General features: G+C 43.9%; 1 protein-coding gene across 2 annotated transcripts in view; it reads right to left on the reverse strand.

Moving 5' to 3' along the window:
• Window positions 1-26,924, reverse strand: part of LOC147709418 (xanthine dehydrogenase/oxidase-like) — a 379,031-nt gene that overhangs the window by 240,816 nt on the left and 111,291 nt on the right. For both annotated transcript variants that reach the window (XM_086927988.1, XM_086927987.1), the window contains exons 7-8: window positions 25,917-25,988; window positions 13,796-13,882 (exon numbers count right to left, since the gene is read on the reverse strand). In XM_086927988.1, coding sequence (XP_086784114.1) covers window positions 13,796-13,882; window positions 25,917-25,988 — 159 coding nt within the window. The remainder of the gene's footprint in view (window positions 1-13,795; window positions 13,883-25,916; window positions 25,989-26,924) is intronic.

The following is a 26,924-nucleotide window of genomic DNA, read 5'->3' on the forward strand; positions in this document are numbered from 1 at the left end:
TTTGTTTGATTTATCTGCCAGGTTCTGGATAAACTTCCCATAATAATCCACCATGCCAAGAAACAACACTGCTTCGTCCTTAGTACATGGTGCAACTAAATTGGAAATAGTGTCCTCTAATTCTTGCTTTGGTGCTTCACCCTTTCCTGAAATTAAATGACTCAAATAGTTAACCTCTTGCAGAGCAAATTTAGATATTTCTCTTTTCAGGGTCAAACCAGCATCCATTCGTTTTTGCAATACAACTTTCGCTCTGTAAACATGCTCAACAAGTGCACAACCAAAAATCAAAAGCTCATCCTGATAACATTTAACACTGACTACCTTCAGTATTGAGGCCATAACTCTCTGAAATACTGAGGCTGTGGATACATGTTCGAAAGCCATTTTTGTGAACTTGAATCCACCTATAGGCATTATAAATGCAGTTAGTTCCTGTGATATTTCGATTAATTGTACCTGGTGATAAGTTTGTGTGAGATCTAATGTCATAGAAAAAATGTCACTCCCATCAATGAAGAAATTCTCTCATCAATATTGGGGAGAGGAAATGTATCCCCACCACTTCCATATTTAAAGATCTACACACAACCTAATATCCCCATTAGCTTTCTTGGCTACCACAATTGGTGCCAGCCAGCTTCTTCTGATGTTATGATCTCTTGTTGTAGCAATCTTCCTAGCTCTAGTTCCACATTACCCTGTAATGCCACAGGTACCCTGATAACGTTATTGTTTCTTTTGCCCACGTCTTCAGTCTCATACAGTGCTTATACACTTTTAAACAACCTAACTCCTTTCTAAACAAAGCTGAAAATTCAGATACAAAATCGCAAAAATTAGATTTTACTTTTTGTACTTGCACTTGGAAAACACCATTTGGATTCATAGTAACTCCAAATAAACATTGATGTGGCCACCCAAATAGGCCATTCCCTTTTTCAGCTACATATTCATTTCCAACTGTATATCTTGTTCCCAATTCAATATATGCATTAAAATATCCCCTCATGCTTATTGGTTGTCCACCATAACCCCCATGTTTATCCATGGTATGTAACTGATTCTTAACTTGACACCAATGTTCATAGGTATATAATAGTTAAGTGCGAGCATACGTCAAACTTCATTTTCAGTTCCACTCCTTCAATCTATACTATACCACTTGGATGTTTTTGTTGAGATCCTTCAATTTGAAAGACAATATTCTGTGAGATTTCCTTTACTTCCTTTTTATGTTCCTTCCTCTGCCTATTCCTGCAACATTTCTGAAAATTACCTTTCTTGTCATAACTAAGGCATATTACATACAATGCTGAACACGATTTAGCATTCGCTCTATGCCCACTTCTACCACAGCAACACACTCTCCAGAAGATCTATTTACCCAACTAGACTTATAATGATTTTCTTTTATTAACTTCTTTGTTACAAGTTTTTTTATTCTTTATCATACAAACAGTCTCCTCACTTTTCTCTGTGTTAGAACTTGACTTATTCTTTCACCCTTCAATTCCAATTCACATTTTAGCATGTGCTTCACTGTTTTTGTGACAACAATTACTTCTTCCAATGGTGGCTTATCTTTGAGCCACAGCTCCTGTCTAATTTAGTCACCCTTCCATCATAAAACAGACTGGTCTCTGATCCATTCTTCTTTTGAACCACCAGATTTGTATGCTGCAGGTAATTTGTGAGGATGTGTAATATACTCTTCAACCAATTCATCACCACCATGTTCTCAAAGCCCAAAATAGTAGCGTTCCATGATTGTGCTCATTCTGGTTAGATAATGTTGATCTAGTTTTGTAAAACATACTTCAAATTCATTATGTCCTATTTGGTCTTCCGCACTTAGTTCTGGCAAATCCTCAAGAACCTCCTGGCCCTCCCCACCTAGACAGTGCATTTGCAAACATATCTCCATTCTGCACTCAACTTGGTTCCAGAAACCTGAGCATAATGCTCAAAGATTGTCTTCCACTTACACCAGTTTATAGTTAGTTCACCTGGACTACTTAAGAAAAACGGTTGTGGTGTTACATTTTGCATTGTCGCAACTTACTTTAAGACTGTGAACTTCTTACAAATATAAGACTATACTACTGAAACCACAGAGTCCACAATTTTCATTTTTAAATACCCACATCACCTTCGATCAGATTTTGATTAAAATGTAGTCCAAAGTGATGTACGTCTATCTCTACGGATACTGGCGGCAAACACGTGGAGTCCAGTTTACCATGGGTTTAGCCTGGGTGGGCCTCATGGTGACTCATTTTGTACATGGACTGAGCAGAACTAGGCCTACCCTTGCACTGGGTCATGCAACACTACCCCCCACCACTCCTCTGGACAAGAGTACAGTGCCTCAGCACTGATGCCTCCACAAGGGATAGGTATAGTACCTATCACCTGGTTCACTGGAAGGTCCCCCTTCTAGAGTTTATCAACTCAGTTCCCTCTTTTGTCTGGGTCCCCTTGCAGAGATGCATCCTTGGCCCTTGGTCTGGCCCTCTTGTAGGACATCAGACCAACCTCATCACTCCACTGGCAGAGTTGAGAGTGTCTCAGTGAGGGTGCCTCATCAGACAGCCCGCAGCTTCCTCCCCTCTTGGTAGCGCCACATGGAACCACCCTGGTAACCTGGACCCTATCCTTGTTCTCCATTGTGAGAACAGGGCCTATGTACCATTTTCTCTGAGAGGGGTGCTCTGCTCTCAAAGTACCTTTGGGGAGCCCATGGGCCCTGAGTTAGCTGTACCCAGGCCCACCTCTAAGAGCTGTCCTCAGTCTCCCTGCAGTGCTTCGGGAGACTGCCCAGGCACCCTCTGACTGTCCAGGCACAATCACCCCAGTCTGAAGCACAGGGTTCCTTCACTTAAGATGGGGCCCACCAGACTCCTGGGCGGTACTGCCATTTTCTGAGGTCTGCCAGGCCCCTTCCACTGCGGGCTGCCTAATTAACATCTCCCAGCAACAGCCTGGGACAGAAGTGTCTACCAGCGTGCTAGACCATTGTGAGCAGAACCCCATTTCCGCACATTGCTGGGAGGACACCCCCCAACTGCCACCTTGAAAGTGTCTCCAGGGACAAACCCCAGTGCTGGTACACCTACAGTGCCCAAGGCAGGAGTCTGCACATTAAAGGCTTCTGCCGCCTGTCACTCATCAACTGCGCCGAGTACCCCCAAATAGACGTGGCCTCATCCCCTTCCTTGTCCTGGGATGTGACCACACAGGACCTACCTGAGTGGTCACTCGGCCAGGCATCCTGCCTCAGCCACCACATCAGTTTCAAAACAACATGCTCTAGGATGACATCCTAGTGCTTCCTTGGGTAACCACCTACCCTACCCTGACACAGCAGGGTCCACTACAACCCTCCTCCTGGTAACTAGGTAGTCCATCATCCCTCTCAGATCCCTTCAGGGTCAGTTTCCTATCCCAGCTATGGAGCCTAGGGGCTACCACTGGGCAACCTCACTAGAGACCCACCCTCCTTTGAGGCCTCCCTGTACCATGGACCACCCCTGGGTTGCTCACCCTCCCCACTAGATAACCTGTGGGGAACACAGGAACCACAAATTTCTTGTACCCTCCTCCCACCATGGAACTACTTCTCGGGGGTCCCCCACCGGGGGAACCGGACAGAGTGTCACTACCCATGGTAAAAAAAAAACTCTACGCGAATGGTCTGGAAATATTTGATGGAAGAATGACTAGCTGGAACCCCCTTCTTTGGCAACCTGCCCGGCCCTTAACAAGCATGGGAATTTTCCAGGGCCCCCAATCATCTCCAAGCCCCAAGACGTTAGGTCTACCCTCTACACCCATTCTGTGGTGTGGGTATCAGTTGCTGTCCCTAAACCTTTAGTGGAGACACCCTCCTCATGCAGGCCTGGTGTGTGTAGAGTTAGGGTTCAAAGCATACATTATGGCCTGGATTAACTTTAAGTAAACATTTATTTGAAAGCCCTTCCCCTGCATCCTGCCCTTTGTGAATGTAAACTAGTCATAACAAGACAGATACAACATTGACCCATCACATGACAGATGTGTGTGGGGGCTTTCCTTTCGCATACCTTTAGTTCACATGATCAAACCTTCGAACCCTTCTCAGGGTCCTGCACTCTAATATTTGCTCAATAATGCATAGGTAATGTGTGGCAAAACTGGACTTATCAAATGTTATCAATGCGCACCAGAATAGGATACTATGTTTCACGCCAATGTTGAAAAACAACTTGTTAGTTGTGTGGCCTATACAAGTAATAGGTCTACATTTGTCCTCCACTGGGAACTAAACACCCCATTGTAGGGATTGCCTCTCATAGGGTAGTGCTGCAGAGTAGTCCACGGCCTACTCAAGGGAGGTGGTGTGGCCTAGTATTCACCATTCACAGATACACAATAATAACCCTCAATAAATGAATGTTAAGTCTGTGTTTTTTCAGAAAAAGGTAAAGCACATTTATTACGCACATTACTCAATATTATGCAGCAATTTATCAATATACGTAAGCTGATGGAATAACTTTTTAATTACATTGCGTAAACCTTCTTACACATGCCTAAAGAGGGGTGGGGTCTAGTACCACAACTTGCATGTCTAAACATTATCTTATCCCTAAATGCCACAGGTAATTTGGAATAAGAACACTTAATACTGGCACCAGAGCAAGTGGCTGTCCACCACATTAGTTCAACAAGCATTTCACCATAGGAATAAATGCAATAAGTACATGTAACCATGGCTGAGGGCACCTAATACTAGCAATAAAGCACTCAAACTTTAATCACTAGTGGCTGTCAATCTCATTATGCAAATAAAGCATTATCAAGAATTCCTGTCTAAGCATGACTGGGAATGTAGTAAAGCAATTCAATCACATTTCTAATTAAAATACTGTGCAATTATAATCAGTCACTTAAAAGGTGCTCCATTTTTGGGTGCCAAAGGAGAAAATTGTGCTGTTGCACTCCTTGCAAGAGCAAGGGGGTCCTAGGACCCTATCCCTGGGCCCTGTGAAGAGGAGGTAACGAGGTAGCGCTGTCGAGCTCCCCCACGATGGCGGGAAGGGGTCCAGGATCCCATCCCTGGACCCTGAGAAGACAAGAAGTAAGCCACAAGTCCAGCATGTGTCGGCCCGCAGGCATTTTGGCACCAGTAGGGGAGTCCATCAGAGATGCATACTTACCTCATTCCTGTGTACCCTTTATATAAACAGGCTTAAACTGACTCTTCTCAAAGTGCATGCTGATTGCCCAAGGGCAGGAGATAGATTGCTCCCAGTTTTATTGTATGCTGATGATGCGGTCTTCATGGTGCGTGCTGCAGTGAGATTGAAGTCATTACTAGACAAGTTTGATTCTTTTATGGACAGTGTGGACCTTTTTTGTGATTAAAAAATCATATGTTATGGTACTTGGTCCACGGTCTACTACCTCTAAAACATTCAAGATGGGAAATCGCACATTAGCCAAAGTGTCAGCTTTTTCTTGCCTCGGGGTGCTATTTCATGTGAATGAGAATTGGAAGCCCTTGATTGAGGAAAGGAGATTGGAGCTTGTTAAGGCCACGGGGCATTTGATAGTTTTGCCCAGAGGTTTGGCTCTTGGTCTTTGAGCACCTTAGTCAAGCTTTAACAGGCCAAGTGCGTCTCCAAGTTCTATAGGGCTGTGAGGTATGACGATACAGTATGGTTGATAAGATCCAGTGTGCCGAAAATATGTTTCCAAGATGCATTCTGCAAGTAACTAAAAGTACCCGGTCTCCTCTATTCATGAACAGCTTAGAGTAAAATATATAGTAGACATTGTTGCTCCCAGGCCTTTGCTTTGTTAGATTAAGATCTGGACTGGGGAGAGAGCCCAGCTGAACAAACAGATCCTCTATGATTCTTTCTCCCTTGACCATGCACTTAAAATATCTTGTATTGCCTATATGAAGTCTGCTTTCCTCAGCATGGGCAGGGAGGATATGTTTCATAATCATCACTCCCTGCATCCCTTGGAGCTCAAAAGGGTGAGGGATATGGGTTTAGAATGTGTAGTATTGCAACAAGAACGTGCAGAGCAAATGAGAGGGGCTGATTTGTTTTGGCAAGATTCAGGTTTCATCTGTTGCATCATCTTTTAGCATCCCCCAGTGGATAGAGTTGTCTTGAAACATGTCTCCGCAAGATACCCTACATTAAGTTGTTTATTTTCCCGGTACTGAAATCCCTGAATTTCGCTTAAGTTCGTCCAGTGCTTATGTACTTGAGGCTCCTACAGAATGAACATGTTTTATTTGCTGTCTCATGCTTTGTACGAACTGTTTTGAGATCTAGGTGCTCTAAATCCAACTAACCTTGTTGTTGCTCATGGAGAATTTTTAAAGCAATGCATTATCAACACTGTTTTTCCTTCTTTTATCACTTTAATGGTTTCCCATCATGTGTGTTTCTTTTTACAGTTTTATGGAAAGCATGTATTGTGATTTTACGCTCTTTTATGATTATATTTATAACCGAATATAGATTTATATGATACTGCTTCTTACACTTTAAGACAGGATATTTAAGCTCCTAGTCAGCCTCCAGCTCAGATATCTGGCATACCTACACCTTACATATCTGCTTGTGCACAGTTGATGTCTCTGAAGAATAAATCAGTTGATGTGTTGAGTTTTGTTAAAAGACCTAAAAAAGATCTTCCCTCTCCTACTAAGTCAATTGCTTCTGCCTCTTTAGATGATCTTCTAGAAGAAATTAAAACCCTGCAAGCTTTTAGGGTTAAAACTACGAATATGTCAGAGGAAATTAATGGATAATGGTCCAGGTAGGGCCAAAGAATTTCTATAATTGAGTTTAAAATGTCTGAAGTGGACAATATAGAAACTAAAATTGAAACAATGAATCCACATCTTTGAAAAAACAGAGGAATTTGAGAGCAGGAACCGAAGAAAGAGCTTTCATTATATGGCCTTACTAAGGGTACAGAAGGAGCAAATAAGGTTCTTTATCTTAATAAACTTATGCCACAAATAGTAGATTTGCTTGACTTACTCCTTTACATATTCAGAGGGACCATCATTTGCGCCTGAAACTCTGGCATCTAGTAAGTCCTTAAAACTCAAATGCAGCAAAGGGAAGGAAGCAATTAGTCAGGTACTAGGCTATTATTTGCATAAGATGTTGGTAGATGTTGGCAGATAACAGAAGAATGGAGTTCCTGAATCTAAGATCTATTCTGAAAAAAATTAGCGCAAGATAAGGTCTTATCAATCAATATTTGCTAAAGGTTATCTATAAAGAGAAATCTACCCCACATGACGATCCTTAGAAGTGAAAGTTGTTTATTCATAGCAGTTGAGGAAAGGAGATGGACATATCAAAGTCTTGCTCATGAGTTCTTAATTGTCTGCTATGTTGTAGTCTAATATATGGTCTTGTCATAGCTGCAGTTGTATTTTCATTCTTTTGGTCTGTGCATTATTTGATTGATATTAAATACTCTTGTTTAATCTCTTTTTCCTCTCTCCTTGGATTTGTGATATTTGTGAGAGACCTCTTGTCATTTTTAGTATCTGCTATTGTGGATGCCTTTTGTCAAGGGAGATCGGAGTTGAGATATACTTCTTCCAACTTAGGGTGTTCACATTTCCTTGCTTGTTAATGTTATTGACATTATTTTGCTGTTCTGTTGTGTTCTCTTTAAGCATGTTCAGTCTTTTCTCTTAAAGACTGAAAGTTATCCTTTTTTGTTTTAAGTTTGTTTGTTCCTTTTTTGTATATTGTTTTCTTTTGATACAAGAAATGTTTTTTTTGACTGTCTTCATTCTTTTTTTTAAAAAATTTTTTGAAAACCTTTATTATATCGTTCAACACAAGATACAAAAATAACCCTGCAGCGGCAGGGCCAGTACCACATGCATGGAACATGGATCAGTAATGCCAATCACACAGTTCTTCAGCCGACAACCCATGGGTCCGGCAGCGGTAAAGGACAGACAATATATCGGAAACATTTTGAATCAAGGATATGAGTAAGGTTTCATTTTAAATTTAACCCCCCCCCCAGAACGAGATAAAGAAGAAGATACAGGATAGCCGGAGCTACACATTCGGAAGTATAAAATATGCGGGTAGGTGGTAAAAGCAGTCTTGGATCAAAATAGGCCAACAGTAGAAACGCAAGCGCCAGTAAGGTAACTAAGGGTAAAGAACTAAGCTACCTATCTATCATCACAGCCACCCACTCCATACCCCGCCCACTCATATACATCAGGATGAAACCGAAAGTTATCGCGACCGGACCCTGCGAGAAAAAGAAAAAGAAAAAGAAAAGGGGCCATAGAACACAACAAAGGCAAAATAACAAACCCCCCTCACACCACCTACCCTGCTGCCCCGCAATGGCTACGGCCTACCCCACTAGCAGCGCGCCTGTCGCCCAGAGGAATACCCGAAAGAGAGAAGAGAAGAAAAAAGGGGCCATAGAACAAAACAAAGGCAAAATAACAAACCCCCCCACCACCCTGCACCCCTGCAATGGCTACGGCCTAACCCACTAGCAGCGTGCCTGTCGCCCAGAAGCATCCCTAAAAGAAGGAAGCAGCGGAGGAGGAGAAACACAAACACACGCTCCCGGACTCCCCTCCCCCCCACCAGATGCGACCCCCCGGAGTCAAATTCAAAAGAAAGGGCAGCAAAATACACAAACAATCCAGGGAAGTACCAAACATACCACCCGACTCCCGCAGTTCACAGGTCACAATCCCAGCAACCGATTACATTATTGTCCCGTGTCCTGAAAAGCCCCACCAATCAACCCTGGCCAGTACGAGTGTTCACTGGAGCAATTGTAACCCAGGCCACAGCAGCAACAAGAGCGGTAAAGCTATCATGGAAATTTGAGTCAGTACGAGCAAGCCAATTAAAGGATAAAAGTTCGCAGTCTACACAAAGCAAGCGAGGAAAAGCGTGGCAGGATGATAAAACTCTCCAATAGTCACAGGTGATCTTGTTGAGGCAGTCAAGGTTGTCCATAGTGATATTCGGCGAGATAGGGCTCAAGCAGGGAATGCTGACAATGTTCACGGGCGCACGATCTGTATTATAGGAATCCGCAGCGCCAAAGAAGTCCGGCTCCTGCACAGGGACCTCGAAGTCGGATATACGATGTTCCGTTGGTAGCACTGCTGGCTGCGATGATGGCAAAAAGCCACTGTCCGGTCTCCGGCAAAGATCTTCCATCGTTTCCGAAAGTGCCCGGTAGTTGACGATGATCTGTGAGTGGAGCGCTCTAATGGCCGCCATTACGGCGTGGAGCGGTGGCGTGTTTTTTGTCCCCTCCATCTCCTCTCGCAAGCAACAGATCAGGATGCAGACCCCCGGAGGCCGACTTCTCCGGGGTAGTGGGCAAATCTGGATCAGACACCAACAACAGGCGCTCTCACCTCACGATGTTACTCCTTCACCACTGATCAGGGCTCCCATCCGCACCCCCACAGCAAGCTTACTGTGTCTCCAGTCGTCGGATACGGGGCCAGCAAATGATGTGACACGCCGTAGTGTGTGTGTTGCAGGCAGGATACTAAGTCGCCGTCAAAAACCGGGAAGATTATATCTCCTTTCGGGAGACCGGACAAAGCCCAAGGTTCCAGCCGATGTTGTTCAACTCCAGCCCGGATGGGTTGGAAATCGAGGCCCCGGCTTCAGCTCCGGGGCAGGCCAAGAATGAAACACGGCATATCTCTGTCACCCGGTATGATAAAAAGTTCGGGATTGCGCCTTCAGAGTCAGCTACTCCTCACACATACGGGAGTCCGGTGTGAAATCAGGATGACTTGCAGGATATACGAGCTGCTTGCGGAGGTCGGCGGAGCCAGGAGCTTAAGCGGCCATCTTGCTTGCTAGCGTAGCTCCTCCGACTGTCTTCATTCTTATCTGAAGTGATGTTTATTTTCATATATTCCAAATATGCAGGTGTTGTACTTACATTAGTTGTGTAATTATCAATGTTGAGAATTATTTCTTAAAATGTCAAAAGTATAGGCAATCTGGATAAAATATCAGACAGATGAGTGGTGTAATTTCAGCCTTCTCAGGAGCTGGCAAAAAAGATAAGCAGTTTAAATTCTATCAGAAAATTGTGATGATGAGGATAGATGGTTAGAAGGGCTGTAAAAGTAATAATATCCCTCTGTGTACTGTTAATGTATATGGTTTTAAATGCTTCTTTACATTTTTCTAGATTAACAAACGTCCAACCATTTCTTTAGCCAAACGGAATAATAGCAAATCAAGTTGTGGAATAATTTTTGGAAGATAATTGGTATGAAGTTAATGAGCATTACCTACGATAATATTGTTTGGAGAAGAGATTTTAATCACTTTTTGACCTTTTCTTAAAGAACAATTCAAAGGCTGGTGCCAAATAAAATGCAAAAAAGATTTGACAATGATCATTTCTCAAAGGGATTTAATGGATACCGGGAGACTGTCTAATCCTGCTGTTTGAGAATAAACATTTTTCTCCCCTAAACAAGAGCCACATTTGGTATGTATTACATATGTACCACGAACAATGTATGCATAAATATATAGAACTCAGAAATTGGGGCTATTTGAATTTCAGATCATGCCCCAGTTATGTGAGATGTTTACTTGCCAAATAATAAGGCTGGGAAATGAAGATTTATTAATGTCCTTCTGAAAGAAAAAAATATATTTTAGCAGATGAAAATTTTGCTAAGGAGTTTTTTTCTTTTTAATAAAGAAGAGGATTATGTTTTCCATTCTTATGGGATGCATTCAAGGTGGCTTCCAGAGAGTTTCTTATAAATTTTGTCTCGATGTTAAGAAAAAACATACTGAAAAAAATCTTTTACCATCTTGAAAAATATCAAACCCCTACAGCACACAAACTACACAACCAAATCTAGGCTTCATTAGATGAGTTAATGAAAATGAACATGTAATTTCATTAAAATGTCTCCTGAAAGTGCTTATGGTTAATGTCCATTACTTGGCTGGGACGAATAAGTCTAAAATTCCAAAAAAGTATATATATTGCAGACACAGATACACCTGCTCAAGATTTCTTACATTTCTTTAACAATACAGTAATAATTTGGACTAGATTACTGTAACTCTACGTTTAGAAGATGACGTCACAATTGAGGAACTTTCTATTACTATTGCTAAAATGAAAAAATAGCATGCTCCAGGATCTGAGGGTTTTCCTTTATCAACCTGATACAGTCAACTATAGACCAATTAGTTTAATTAATCTGATTTGAAAATGTATTGCCATGGTGTTAGTTTTGGAATTAGACAAATTAATCCATTATGTAATAGGCTTATAGCAGATGGGTTTTGTTATGAGAAGCCTTATAATGGATAATGCTAATCAGCAGTGGGCCATACAGGTAAGCGTGGTGGAGCGGGCTGGGGATGTCGACAGACGACAGAATAGGATTTATTTATTTAATTAATTTTCCCTATTCTGTCATCTGTCTACTTCCCCCTGCCCCACTGCACTTACCTGCACAGGTCGCCGCTGATGCTAAAATGTGTCTAAATATCTCAAGTAAAAATATTTATTCATAATATCTAATGGGGGCAACAGCAGACATTTGACAGTGTTGGATGTCTTTATGTGTTTACAGATTTGGAATGGCATGGTTTAGGCCCTAGATTTAAGATAATTTTTTATCTCTATAAAAAGTGGCCATGGGAGCAATGTTTACTAAGCCAGAGTAATTACAATAATTCTGCGGCACTGTTTGATGCGAAATTACCTTAATAATGCAATTATTCCCACTTGAGAAATTAAGAGCAATTAGGGGAGAAAATCCCACCGTGAGAGCACATGTATTGAGTGCAAGCGACTGATTGTGCTGCTATTTATATTTTGTTACATTTAGAGTTATTTTCTTAGCGCAAAATTCATCTATCCATCCAGTTTGGACATAAGGAGGCAATTTTACATCACAAAAATAGGGCTAAATGCAAAATACTCTTCTCACATAATTCTGCATAATTTCTTAGAATTGTTAGGTAATTCTGTGTGATTAAGCTATCCAGGTTTAAAGGAGTTATGCCCACTCCTATAAAAAAAAATCTCAAAACACCCATTCTGGTTAATGAGAATGTTTCCTCTTTCTTACCTTGAGAAGAGTTACTAACTTTGCTGTTGTTTAAGCATTTAAACCTTTTCTTTATAAAAAATCTGTAGCAATTAATTAATTTGGGGTTATTAATTTGAAGATAAAAATAGCTTATGCAAATGATAAGTATATCTCAATCCCCAAATTTTCATTGCCACTGTTCTCTAAAGGATTAGACATTTTTTCATGACTTTCGGGTTATTAATTAAACACTGGAAAAATTGTTCATTGCCTTCATTAAGGCCCACAGTGTTTATCCCATCCCGCTCAATCACAAAGGAAATGCAGAGTTCCAGTTCTTCTGCCTTTAAGTCCTAAGCAAGGCATCAAGTTCACACTAACTTCTTGCATTGCCCTCAGACTTCTACCCAAGGGATCATCTCTAGCATTGTGCTTATCATATTGACATCATCATACAGCAGCGGTCAATAGTACCCTATGACCACCTCTTATTAAGTGTATTGCCCTCCTTTGTTACCTGGCGTTGAGTTGGGTTCGACTAATTGTGTAAACTTAGTAGAGTAAATAGTAAAATATGGATAGGATTGCAATATGGTGCCACATTGATGTAACCTTGAGAAATTACTCTTTCCATAGTCGCAAAACATGTGGCGGACGATTTATGTGAATTACAACTATATAGCTAAGAAAATACATGTCTTTTTTATACAATACAATGCTAAATCTTTCATGTAGGCAGTGATGCATGTGTGTAATACTTTCAAAATTAGTTCCAATAATCCCTTCGTTGGATGTTTGATGTTAGGATTGAACCTGCCACGGTGAGCTTAGTCAATCTCATCCATGTGCAGTTCTTTCTTATCCTAAATTTGTGTGATAGTTTTAGCACCAATACCTTGCACTTCAATTAGAAGTGGATAGTGTAAGCCCCCTTTGCATTCTCATTTTCAGTAGTTTTGTTTTGCTCTCTTTATTTTGATATATCATGCTGCTAGTATATTCCACTATGTCGACTGTCTACCGAGGTGAGCTGCCATCCATTAGCAAAGTCTGCTCCTGGTGAGAAATCTGCGCCATTTGCCAATGTTTTCCGTGTTGCTGTGTCACTGTCACATATATTCCTCACCAGGAGTGCCGTCACCACAAACCCCTGAGCTTTGGTTCAGCTTCCTAGACCTCAATGCGGCTTCATGCTAGTCCCTCGTCCAGAGGTTTGCACTTTCAAATTAACAGCTATATGTAGCTCTACCTGCTATACTTCTAAAATGTCTATGGTGACTCTTATGGAAGAGTAAATGCTTTGTGAACCCAACTTCTAAAGTTGCCAAACTCCCAATGTGCAATTTATTAGCACTTGTCTCAATGCTCAGGTGGCTGGTACCACCATTCCTTACTCCACAGTTGATGAACAGTGTACCCTGAGGTTTGCCGCAATATTCTGTACTTTCAATTCCCACAAGATAAATCTAAATATGGTGAAGGCTTTAAACATAATAAATATGTTATTATTAGGAAGAAAAATACTCCGGTAAAATACACAACGCGCTATGTGCTATGTCTCCAGTTGTTTATTATAAATATCAATGATAGTAATACTTTATTTTTATATAGTGCCTGCATAGTATGAAGAGAGAATCTATTTGTTTTCTCAGTGCATGGATTGAACGCACCTACCAATAGCTCAGGTGGAAAAATGGGCTCTTGTGTTGGATCAAAAGGCTGGAACTCAGCTGAATTAAACAAAGGAGTTGATGTGCTGAGCTGCAAATAAAAGATAAAGGTTATCAAATGGCAGGATTGCTTTTCAGAGCTAAATATGTTATATTTTAACAAGAGCAATAAACACATTAGATGCGGATGTGCCATATCCACTTACCTTATAAGGACAATATAAATGCACAGCCCCATCTGTGTCACCACTTCCCCACACATGATAACCTAAATGACAACGCCTATGAAAGCGCACACATCCACATAATCAAAGCAGCAATGCACAAAAAGCTACAACCATAATATTGACACTCCACAGCCTTTTACGTACACTACCAAGCACCATTAACCAAACTATAAATAGGGTAAAAGTGGAGTGTATGATGATGTTCACTTGTAAATAATTTGGACATACCTGAACTGAACAGCAATTTTTGAAGACTAAATAAATGTGTTTGCCTTGATTAATTTAAGCGAAACATGTGTCAGCTGAGTCCTCATCAGTCACATCAAAAATGCAACAGTGATGAAACTACATCAGAACTTCAGAAAGCGGCAATTCCCTCAGGAGTGACGTCCCTTCGATGCACTCGTAAATCAAATGTTCATCTCATTCGTTCAATAAAGTTTCTTCCAAAAAAGTGTATTCGATGTTTTTATTCTGTTTTATTTCATATTTCTTTGATGCGCGTTATTCCTTCATAAGGCTTTCAAAGCATTTCAAAGCATTTATTGTGATTGTGCCCAATGCATTTCGGGCGTGTGCCCTTCATCAGGGGACTTATCAGTCCTGTGACATACGCTGGAACTGCACGTATTCTTATTATTCTCTGTCGGTTTTCAATCGTTCTGTGCCGTGATGCGGGCGCATTTCAAGTGTCAATCGTAGAGTTGACACTTGAAACGCGCCCGCATCACGGCACAGATGGAACTTAGGAAGGCCGGGTTGCATAAGAAGGGAGTGAAACAGTCAAGAGCTATCAGTACCCTCTGACATATGTGGGGAGCTGGACAGCCAATCAGAATGCTCCCTTAGTGAGCCATACCTACCATTGCAGGATTACAAAGAGAGAATTCCATGGCTGACAGTTCCCTGCTCTTCTGGGCCCATATTACTGAAATGGTGGAACTTCCATGTTCGTGCCACAGCACTCCTTTAAGCAAGTGTGCAGGATGCAAACAAGGAAAGTGTGCCCCATTATGAAGAATGTGCTGCTAGTAGGACAGTCGCAAACTCGGCACTTGCACCCAGGGCAGTGCATTCAAGAGAGATACAGAGCAGCTGTTTAAACGCTTCTCTGTGCAGGTGGCAACCAACTTTCACTTTCAATGGGCATTAGAGATCCCCTTGCAGGTGGGTGAAGTGAGTGAGTGCAACCGTCTGCAGAGGAATCATCTCTTGAGAGGGTTGCCCTCAGTACCAAGTACCGAGTACCTCCAGTAAGCACTACTTACTGGAGGTACTTGGTGGGCTAGTTGGCCCCCAGGGACCCTCAGGAATGAAGGGGAATTAATTCCCCAACTTAAAATGCACCACAGAGCGTGTTTGCACACATGTCACGTCAGGCCCCACCCCCACCCTTCACCACTGTGCAAATGCACCCGTGGCTAGCTTTAAGTTGGAGGATTAAGTCCCCTTGAATCCTGACCTAGTTTAGGACACCCCCCGCGCCGCACGGCCACCAGCTGCTGCGTGTGCCTCCCGCCTGCCTGCCTCGCTGCCCCGGCCGCCGCCGTGTGACCACGCCCCCTGCCACCGAGCGGCGTGGTCTCCCACGGCGTAGCGCTGTGCTCGCCTGACCTGCAGGCTCCTGCACCCCGCTATCTCGCCGTGTGCCCCTCTGCACTGTTTGTATTTTATTGTATTTATTGTTTAATTGTTTAATTGTTTTTATTCTTGCCTATTTGCCTGTTTTGCCCCCGTCTCCTCCCTACCCGCTCCCCACTTCCCGCCACCGCCGCTGACCACGCCCCCCATTTCTTTCTGTACCCTCCCCGCTCCCGCCTCCCAGCTGCCCCGCCCTCCCTCGCACTTCGCCATATATGGCGACCGTGCGAACGCGCAGCGGGAGCGCCGATTGTGCGCCGAAGGCGCGCCAAAGGTAAGCCCGTCTGCGCCCGTCCGCGACCGGACCGCGCCCAGCGCCAGGACCCCTGGCCCCCACCGACGGAAGACGACCCGACTGTCCTACAACGCCACCGAACTCATCGCACTCAACACTGGCGGGATCCCTGGATGCTACCGAGCCACCCCGAGGCGCACCCACGGACCCTTCAGCTGCCACGCCTGCAAGTTCACCTGCATCCGGACCTGCCCCACACCAGCGCCCGCCATGCCGAACACCAGCAGCAACCACCTCAAGTGCATCCTGCTCAACACCCGCTCCGTCCACAGGCACGCCATCGAACTCTGGAACCTCCTCGACACCACAGCTCCTGACGTCGCCTTCCTCACGGAAACCTGGATGAACGACTCCTCAGCGCCCGACATCGCCATCGCCATCCCAGAGGGCTACAAGATCACCCGAAGAGAGCGCGTCAAACAGACTGGAGGAGGCATCGCCATCATCCACAGGGACACCATCCACATCACGACCAACACCGACGACACCCTGAAAACCGCTGAACACCTACACTTCCAGATCCGCACCGACCCGAAGACCACCCTCAGAGGCACCCTGATCTACCGACCCCCGGGACCACGCACACAATTCAGCGAGGACATCGCCGACTTCATCAGCCCGCCTGCCCTCCCCTCCGCCAACTACATCCTCCTGGGGGACCTCAACTTCCACCTGGAGAACAACAACGACCGCAACACCATCACCCTGCTCGCCAACCTCGCCAACCTCGGACTCAAGCAGCTGGTATCCACCCCCACCCACCTCGCCGGACACACACTCGACGCCGTCTTCTCATCCAGCAAAGACATCGCCTTCAGCCACGCCACTGGACTCCACTGGACGGACCACAGCTGCGTCCACTTCACCTTCAGAAGAACGACGATCCACCACCACCAGCAACCGGTTGCTCGAAGAAGCTGGAACAAGATCACAGCCGACCAGCTCGCCGCTTCCCTGAGCCAGCACCCCCCCGCCAGCTCAGCGAACCCCAGCCAGGCCGCCGACAACCTCACGAAGTGGATCAACAACTGCGCGGACGAACTCGCCACACTGAGGACCTCGCCTAGCAGACCCGGCAGCAAGAAGGCCCCCTGGTTCACCGACGAACTCAAGAGCTTCAAGAAGAACTGCCGAGCCCTCGAGAAAGCCTGGAGAAGGGAACCAACACCGGACAACATGACCGCCCTCAAGCTTGCCACCCGAAAGCACCACCAACTGATCCGCGCCACTAAGAAAACTGCATTCAAGGACCGGCTGGACAACAACGCACACAATAGCAAGGAACTCTTCAACATCGTCAAAGAGCTCTCAAACCCCAACGCCGGAAACAACGACATCACCCCATCGCAAGACCTCTGCAACTCCCTCGCCTCCTACTTCCACAACAAGATCGCGGACATACACAACAGCTTCAGCACTCAACCGACGCACGCCACGACCGAACCACCGCCCCCCACCACCACCCTCCGCACCTGGACTCCGATCAGCACCGAAGACACCATCCACATGATGAACTCCATCCACTCCGGATCTCCGACCGACCCCTGCCCTCACCACATCTTCAACAAGGCCGACGCGGTCATCGCACCCCACCTGCGGGACACCATCAACACCTCCTTCGACACCGCCACCTTCCCGGAGAGCTGGAAGCACGCCGAACTCAGCGCCCCACTAAAGAAACCTACAGCGGACCCCACCGAACTCAAGAATTACCGCCCCATCTCGCTCCTCCCGTTCCCAGCCAAAGTCATCGAGAAGACCGTCAACAAGCAGCTGGCCGCCTTCCTCGAGACGAATGGATCCCTCGACCCCTCACAGTCTGGCTTCCAAGCCAACCACAGCACCGAGACCGCCCTCATCGCTGCCACCGATGACATCCGAGCCCTGATGGACAACGGAGAAACAGCGGCCCTCATCCTCCTATACCTCTCCGCGGCTTTCGACACTGTCTGCCACCGCACCCTAGTGCAGCGCCTCAGCAACGTCGGAATCCAGGAGAAGGCACTGGAATGGATCATCTCCTTCCTCGACGGAAGAACACAGAGAGTCCGTCTACCACCGTACAAGTCAGAGGCCACCGAAGTCATCTGCGGTGTCCCTCAAGGATCCTCGCTGAGCCCCACCCTCTTCAACGTATACATGAGCCCCCTCGCAGCCATTGCATGCCAACACAACCTCAACATCATCTCCTACGCTGACGACACCCAGCTGATCCTCTCCCTGACCAACGACCCCGCCGCCGCCAGAGCCAACCTTCACGAAGGGATGAAAGACGTAGCCGAGTGGATGACGGCCAGCCGCCTGAAACTGAACTCAGACAAGACGGAAGTCCTCATCCTGGGTTCCTCGCCCTCCGCCTGGGACGACTCCTGGTGGCCCCCCGCCCTGGGCAGCGCACCCAAACCGACAGACCACGCACGCAACCTGGGCTTCATCTTGGACTCCTCCCTCACCATGACCAGACAAGTCAACGCCGTCTCCTCGTCATGCTTCAACATCCTGCGCATGCTATGGAAGATCTTCCGGTGGATCCCCACCGAGACAAGGAAGACGGTCACCCAGGCCCTCGTCACTAGCTGACTGGACTACGGCAATGCCCTCTACGCCGGAACCACCGCCAAGCTCCAGAAGAGACTCCAGCGGATCCAGAACGCCTCAGCCAGACTCATCCTCGACATCCCACGACACAGCCAAACTCCGGACATCTGAGAGACCTGCATTGGCTCCCCGTCAACAAAAGAATCACCTTCCGCCTCCTCACCCACGCACACAAAGCCCTACACGATCAAGGCCCTAGCTACCTGAACAACCGCATCAACTTCCACGTTCCCAAACGACATCTCCGATCAGCCAGTCACGCCCTCGCGGCCGTCCCCCGCATCCGGAGAATGACAACAGGAGGAAGGTCCTTCTCCTACCTGGCCGCCAAGACCTGGAACTCCCTACCGACCGACCTGCGCCTGACCCAAGACCACCTCTCCTTCAGGAAGAAGCTCAAGACCTGGCTATTCGAGCAGTAGCAGCACTCCCCCCCCCCTAGCGCCTTGAGACCCTCCGGGTAAGTAGTGCGCTATATAAATGTCTATGATTGATTGATTGATTGAGGGTCCCTGGGGTCCAACTAGCCCACCAGGTACCTCCAGTAAGCGCCACAGAGCTGCATTGCAGAGAGGTGTAAAAAGGGGCGATGGTCTTGGACCACCTCTCTGCAACTCAGCCATGTGGCGCATACTGGAGGTCCCTGGTGGGCTAGTTGTCCCCAGGGACCCCCAGTATTGAAGGGGAATTAATTTCCCAACTTACAACGCACCAGAGGGCGCATTTGCAGAGTGTTGCTAGGAGGGGGCGGGGCCTCCGGCACGATGCCGGTCTTTTTAAAAAAAAAATTGAAGGGGGGCTGTGTGGCCCCCCTTCTTTTTCCTTGTTTTGGGCCCTGGGGACCCCATCCCCCAGGGCCTGACCCATGGCCACATACATATTTATTTTAATGAGGGGGATGCATGGCCCTTCTCCTGAGGCCTAAATTGGCCCAGGGGACCCCATCCTCCGGGGCCAGCCTTTATGTTTATTTATTTTTTAAATTGGGTGAGGGTAAGGGGGTCCCGCAAATATTTTCATGTATTTTAATATTTTAATGTTTAATTTGTGAGGGGCCTTGGAGGCCCCTCACAAATTTAACAAGCCCCGCGTGTGGCGGTCCCCGGGGCAGCGGGGGCCCCTGCGGGCCCCACTAATATTTTATGACAATGCCCCTTGGACCTGGCCCACCCGGGGACCTCAATTAAATTATGCGGGATTCGCACCACTGCGTGAATTTCTCTTAAATAAAAAAAAAGGGGTTTTGGTCCCTGGGGTTCCTTGTGGGGCCCCTTGAGCTGGCCTAGGGGGTCAGGGTGTTTTTACCCTGCCCCCTTTCCTTTTTTTCACCTTTGTTTCCCTGATGTCTTGTGACTCGATTTTACCAGGTAACAAGATGGCTGCCAACACTTCCTGGTTTGGAGTGTTGGCAGCCAATCACAGTGAAGCATGTGCTCAAAAGGGGTCGCTACTCCACTGCGTCCCTAGATATCGAAACTTTTATTTTTGAATTTCTCAGCAACTTCTGAACGGATTTACACCATTTAAAAAAAAGGACGCTTTCTGAATCAAGCACTACCTTTTTGCCAAATTTGGTATAATTCCGTTCAGCTGGTCGGGCTGTAGCCTTGGCTAAGGTTTCCTGTGGAAAATTGATTTCCCGACCTCTATTTTTTTAATTTCTCAGGAACTACTGAAAGGATTTACACCATTAAAAGAAATGGCTCTTTCTGAACCAAGGGCTACATTTTTGCCAAATTCGGTGTAGTTCCGTTCAGCAGTTCAGGTTGTAACTGTGTCTAAAGTTTCCTACGGAAATTAACATGGAGAAAACATGTTTTGGGACCCACTTTTTTCTCGGCCCCCGCTTGGCGAATCACCCAGAAACTTGCAAGACAGGAGCTGACCAGAGCGGGCCACTAGTTTTGAAAATTTTGTGAAGATTCCTCAACTGGCGCCAAAGTTATTGGGAAAAGAGAAAACGCTTTTACTATGGAAACTAGGTCCTAACTATAACTACCGACTGGCGACCGACCGCCAGTAGGTCATATATATATATAACCGCCGGTAGGCCAGTAGGTCTATATGTATATACGGCCATCGCTGGCACATGTGATTAAAGCCAGCGATGGCCGAAACACGTCTTGTTATGAAGTAAAGCTCTTGTTGATTCTGCACTTATTCCTGAGTGAGAGTCTTCTTCCTTACGGAGTGAGAAGTAATCAATGGTTCTTTTGATATATATATATGTTGGGCGGGAAATCTCACTTGGTACACCTGGGGCGCTGAAGAGGCCACACGGCCGAAATGCATACGCCCATGCTCATCTGTTTCAGCCTCAATAAAGAGACTCCATTGCATTCCCCTACAGTGGCTTCTGACTTTCTGTTGAGAAGGTGTTCGTGGCATATATATATATATATATATATATATATATATATATATATATATATATATATACAGGGAAGTCGACACTTGAAGGCAGTGGAAGGACGACAGCGGACCCAGGAGTTAAAGGTGCAATTTTCTTTATTAGTGCATAAAACCCCGCACCTCAGCCATGACACGAGCCTACCTTGGCCCTTGATCACATGACACGCTATGGAGTGTAATTTACAAATTTAAAGTGGCAGTGCATGTCGTATTTTGAAACATCATCATGGAAATAGACAAAATGACTATCCCAATTTAAACAGTGCGTCTTTGTCAACCCAACATCAGTACATAGTATAATTGTAATGATGCTGCAAACATTATACACATGTGGATGGTGGTATTGATACCAATTTAAATCCATTAAATAAATGCTAAAATAGCAATTAAAACCATGTAAAACATTGGTACATGTGCAAAATGCCAAACTTTTTGCGGTTGATACTTGACAATAATAACTGTAAAATACAGATGTTATAAAATACATGTTGAAATTCATAACCAAGGTCAGAAAAATTATTGCAGAACATAACGGTTTACAACTGCAATAGATACTGACTCATGAAATAGCTGTAAAATACATTTGCAATTGATATATGATCTGATCGATATTTCTCAATAATTAGGATCAAAGGCAAAGACCCTGCTGGTAACCAAATTATGATGACTAAGGCGACATGCAAAGCTGTGCAATACAATATTAAAAAGAACAATATGTGCAAACCGTGAATATATAAAAAGTGTAGAACAAATCACTATTTAAAAATATCAATAAATAGTAAAATTGTTAAAAAGTGTAATTCAGTAATAGATAAAATTGATTGTAATCCATGAAATCAATTTATCAAAAAAGTAGAAAAACATGAAGCAGTCATTTGGTGTGTGCTAAAAGAGAAGACAGATATGAATGTAAAACTATTAAGACTGATCAACTGTCAATAGAGTATAAACAATAGTTTAAAGACAGGTATGAAGGTCCTCCCATGAATTCAATCCATTTGGATGTTTACTGTCTAGATTGAGGATATAATAAGTTTCTAATTTACGAAGTAATCCTTCCCTGTCGCCACCTCTTCTGAGGGGCATAACTGTATCAACGACATAATACTGTAGCAATTGCAGGTCTCTATTGTGACAGTCATTAAAGTGTCTTGCGACGGGATACTCCTCATCACAATGCGTGATGGCCCTCATGTGTTGATGTAAATGAAAAACAATGTCCCAATAGGAAATAATAAACAGTCAATTAAATATGCATGCACATTGCATTGCTAGCAAGGGAAAAAGGAGACTCTCTAATACATTTTCAAGCAAGGTAGTAAATCATCTTGTTTTATGAAGTAGAATTATGGTCGGAATAATACAGTTATAAGCAGCACTGCATATATTCAAATTAGATGACAACCAAAAAGAAACTTGGGGGCATATTATCAAGGACATGCGATACATTATCGCCGCTTTTATCGGCCGGAAATTGCCGATAAAGCGGCGATAATAGCCTTGATAATATGCTCTAGGAATTCCAATCGAAGCCCATGTTAGATGTCTTCACATCTAACATGGGCTTCGAGTGGAATTCCTAGAGCATATTATCAAGGCCATTATCGCCGCTTTATCGGCAGGTTCCTGCCGATAAAAGCGGCGATAACGTATCGCATGTCCTTGATAATATGCCCCTTGGTGCTCTACAAAAGTGACTGTGGTGCAGGTGGCGACGCAAGTGAAGAAGTGAAACAGCAGAAACGGCGCACTGTGAGAGGGTGCAATTATCTACAGTGGGTGGTCGACGGCGTTTCGATCCATGTAAATAAGGATCATCATCAGGACTTGGCTGTCTTGTTTGGGGCGTGCTGAAAAAATGGACGATATTAGATGATCGTCAGTAATTGAATGGTGACCTGCACGGGGGCTAGGTCTATAAGCGCTGGGCGGTCATCTGTGATCCGCCGAACTAGCACGAGTCATCAGATCAGCGTGCCGGCACCGGAGTGAATTACATGGATCGAAACGCCGTCGACTCCACAGCTTATTAATAGGCGCATTTTCTATATTGTGGTTCCTAAAAACAAAAAATGGAAATATAGCATTGTATCTTTGATTTCACTTTGTCACATGATCCGAACCACCCCTGTAGATAATTGCACCCTCTCACAGTGCGCCGTTTCTGCTGTTTCAATTCTTCACTTGCGTCGCCACCTGCACCACAGTCACTTTTGTAGAGCACCGAGTTTCTTTTTGGTTGTCTTCTAATTTGAATATATGCAGTGCTGCTTATAACTGTATTATTCCGACCATAATTCTACTTCATAAAACAAGATGATTTACTACCTTGCTTGAAAATGTATTAGAGAGTCTCCTTTTTCCCTTGCTAGCAATGCAATGTGCATGCATATTTAATTGACTGTTTATTATTTCCTATTGGGACGTTGTTTTTCATTTACACCTTCCTACCCAGTCCTAATTAGGTATATGGGTCATACTCCTGTTAACTGTACCTCATGTGTTGAAGCACTCTCTTGTGGACTGGAAGTTTAGTACTTCCTATGTACTTAAGTCCACAAGGGCACTCCAAGACATAAATCGCAAAATCAGTCTTGCAAGTAAGATACTTTGAAATAGCAATCTGTCTATCATAGAATGGGGAATTATATGATTTTTTGTTGACCCCGTGTTTGCAGGCTTTGCAAGTCATGCATTTATAAAAGCCTGTGCGGCTGCTAAGCCAGTCGGTCTTAGCCAAGACCTCTGGACTGCTGCTGACTAGACTGTTCTGCATTGATCCAGATTTTCTGTAAGTTATCATTGGTGATTTAAAGGATCCCATATTTAACACTGGGTCATTTTGAATTAACGACCAGTGTTTTACCATGATTTTTCTAATCGCCTGATGCTGTTTACTATAGGTGACTATTAGGCGAATGGTATCTTCATGATTTCTGGAAGGGTGCCTTGTCTCATAGCCTTTGTAATGAGCGCTTCACTTCTAGGTAGGGCCTGTGTACGTTTAATGGCTGTCATAATGGTTTTATCATTATAGCCCCTCGCTAGAAAGCGCAAACGGCACGCCGCCTGAGCCTCCTCCATGTCTTGAACTCTGCTGCAAATGCGTTTAATACGCAGCATCTCCCCGTAGGGGATGCTGTGAATCAGATGGCGAGGATGGTTACTGGACGCATGCAGTAGAGTGTTGCCTGCTGTTGCTTTACGATGTAATCTAATATGGATTGTTAGTTGATCAATAAAGACTTCAACATCTAGAAAGTTGACAGAGGACTTGCTTATGTTGGAGGTAAATTTTTAGTTTAAGGAGTTGACATTCAGATTATCAATAAATGTAATGGCCAAACTCTCCTCCCCTCTCCAAATCAAAAACAAATCATCAATGTATCTGTAAATGCAAACAACATTGGTGTGCATGGTTTCAGCAAACTGTGCTCCGAGAACCTGCCTCTCCCACAGTCCCTTATGCAAACAAGCATAACTGGGAGAGAAGCAGGAACCCATCGCTACCCCTCTAGTCTGCTGGAAGCACATCTGCTGAAACATAAAAAAATTGTTATACAGACACATTTCAATCATGTTGACAATCATGTTGTTATGGGCATGGCAATGTAATGGCCGATTGTTCAAAAAGTATCTAACAGCTTTGAGGCCATCAACATGGTTAATACTGGTGTAAAGCGAGGTCACATCAAGCGTGATGAGTAGATAATCCTCCTGCCATGTAATGTCATTGAGTTTCCTAAGAAAATCTCCAGTGTCCTGAATAAAGGTGGGAAGACTGTTCACGTGTTCTTGGAGGAAAAAATGAATATACTTGGAGGTATTCTCAAGCAGGCTGCCGCAGGCTGAAATGATAGGCCTGCCTGGAGGATTCAATGGCTGTTTATGTATTTTAGGTATAAAGTAAATACTAGGGATCGTTGGGTGATCGTTCTTTAAAAATTTGAGCTCATCAGAGCTCAACAAGCCCAAACCTTTTCAAGCCACTAATTTGATATAGAAATTGTTCCAGAATGCCTTAATGGTCGCTATATCCACTCTTTTATAGCAGTCTTTATCATTCAGGTGTCGCCATGCTTCCTCCATGTATTTTTCCCTAGGCCAGATGATCACATTACCACCTTTATCCGCCTGGCGAATAATCACAGATTTATTGCTTTGTAATTTATTGATGAGATCACGGTATTGTTGTTCACTTTTAGAATATTTGAATTTGGTACGAGCCACCGTGTGTTGCAGCTTCTTGACTAACTAACTCATGATAGTAGTCAATATTATCCTTGACCATTATCGGGCAAAAATTCGATTTTGCTTTGAAATCCATCAAACCGGCCCCCACTGGGACCTGGTTTATACCATTCGCTGACAATTGAGTACTTTCACCTTGCATGCTTACTAGGTCCATAAAAAGATTCATGTCGCCTGCTGTGAGACCCTGCTGGTTAGCACCTACAGCCGTAGTTGTACCCGATGTTGTTTCTTTTAAAGGTTTAGATGCAAAGAATTTCTTTAGTTTGATTTTGCGCACAAACCGGAACACATCAACCCTGGTTTGTGCGTATCTGATATATATATATATATATATATATATATATATATATACATATATATATATATATATATATATATATATATATATATATATATATATATTAATTATATGCTGTGCCTGAGACCTTTCTTGTTTTATATTGCATGTTATAGCTAATACTTTCAAGTAATTAACTATGCTTGATGTAGAAAACGGATTTCTTTGAGGTAAGTATGTATTCGTCTGGATCCTTTTTCTATATAATAAAAAAAAGAGCAAATGAAATGACTGCAAAAAAAAGAAGCAGAAAACGGCAACAGCAATTGGCCCATTCGAGAAGACATATTTTAAATAAAATATAAAAGGAAGTCATTTATAAATAAATAAATAAATAAATAAATAATTGTATCCGCCTTACATTTGTTTTCTCTTCCTTGTCCATGCAACATCCTTGGTTCTTTCCTTTTTTTCCACAGCAGCCGCCAGTATCCTTTGAGGAAAATAAAGAATTAGAATAAAACGTCAGGTTTTGCAACACCCTTTTCCTATAGGTATTTTCAAGGATTAAAAACTCTTGCTATCGTCTTCGATAAACATATAAGTGCCGTTAGACATCCTTTCCCAGTCATAGATCCTCTGAGGTGCAAAGTTGCTAAATATATTCTCCCAGAATGGCTGTGGGAGATTTACTGATTCTTGTGCCAAAATAGGAGCAGTCACAAAAACCAGAAAGTTATTGTATGCTTTCCTGTCTAACCTAAACAACATTGGGTTGACTAGATTATATACTGGATATTGTATGCCCCATATTAAAATAATTATATATTACTTTGAGTTTAAAAAAGCACAGATGTGCAGTGAGACTGTGTTGCCCATGTTAGAGGAAAGACCGTTAGTAGGATGTCTCTTTCCAGTTATCTAATGCTGCACTCAGCCAGACACATTCCAAGCACACACCTTTTACAAACATTCTAAGAACAGTCCTAACCTTTGCCCTTCACTCCCTGACCTGAGGGCGCCTCCAACTTACATAACATTATTGCACTAACCTATCACCCAATTACAAGTGCTGAACATTTTGAAGAAGATTTTTTACATTTTTGCTAAATAGCTGTCTGCTTCCCAGAAAAATCAAAGGAAAAAAATAGCAGTGCAGATTGCTTGTTTGGGTGAAGTTAATGTTCAGAGGTGGAGGGAGCAAAACTAGCGGGGGGAGGCCTTTGGCGTGTTGAGGAGAGAGAATATGCTTTTATGACTGTGGTTAGTAATTTGAAAACACGAATTTCAGTGCTATAATCCAAAAGACAAGATTATGTCAGAAAATGTCCTTGTATTCAAAGGGAAAGGGACCACCTAACAATGGTAGGTAAAGTGCGAAGTCTGCTTTCCAAAATACATATTTAATTTCACCTTAGATCTAATTGCT

This window comes from Lissotriton vulgaris, chromosome 6 (assembly GCF_964263255.1).
Source record: "Lissotriton vulgaris chromosome 6, aLisVul1.2, whole genome shotgun sequence".
Taxonomy (NCBI): domain Eukaryota; kingdom Metazoa; phylum Chordata; class Amphibia; order Caudata; family Salamandridae; genus Lissotriton; species Lissotriton vulgaris.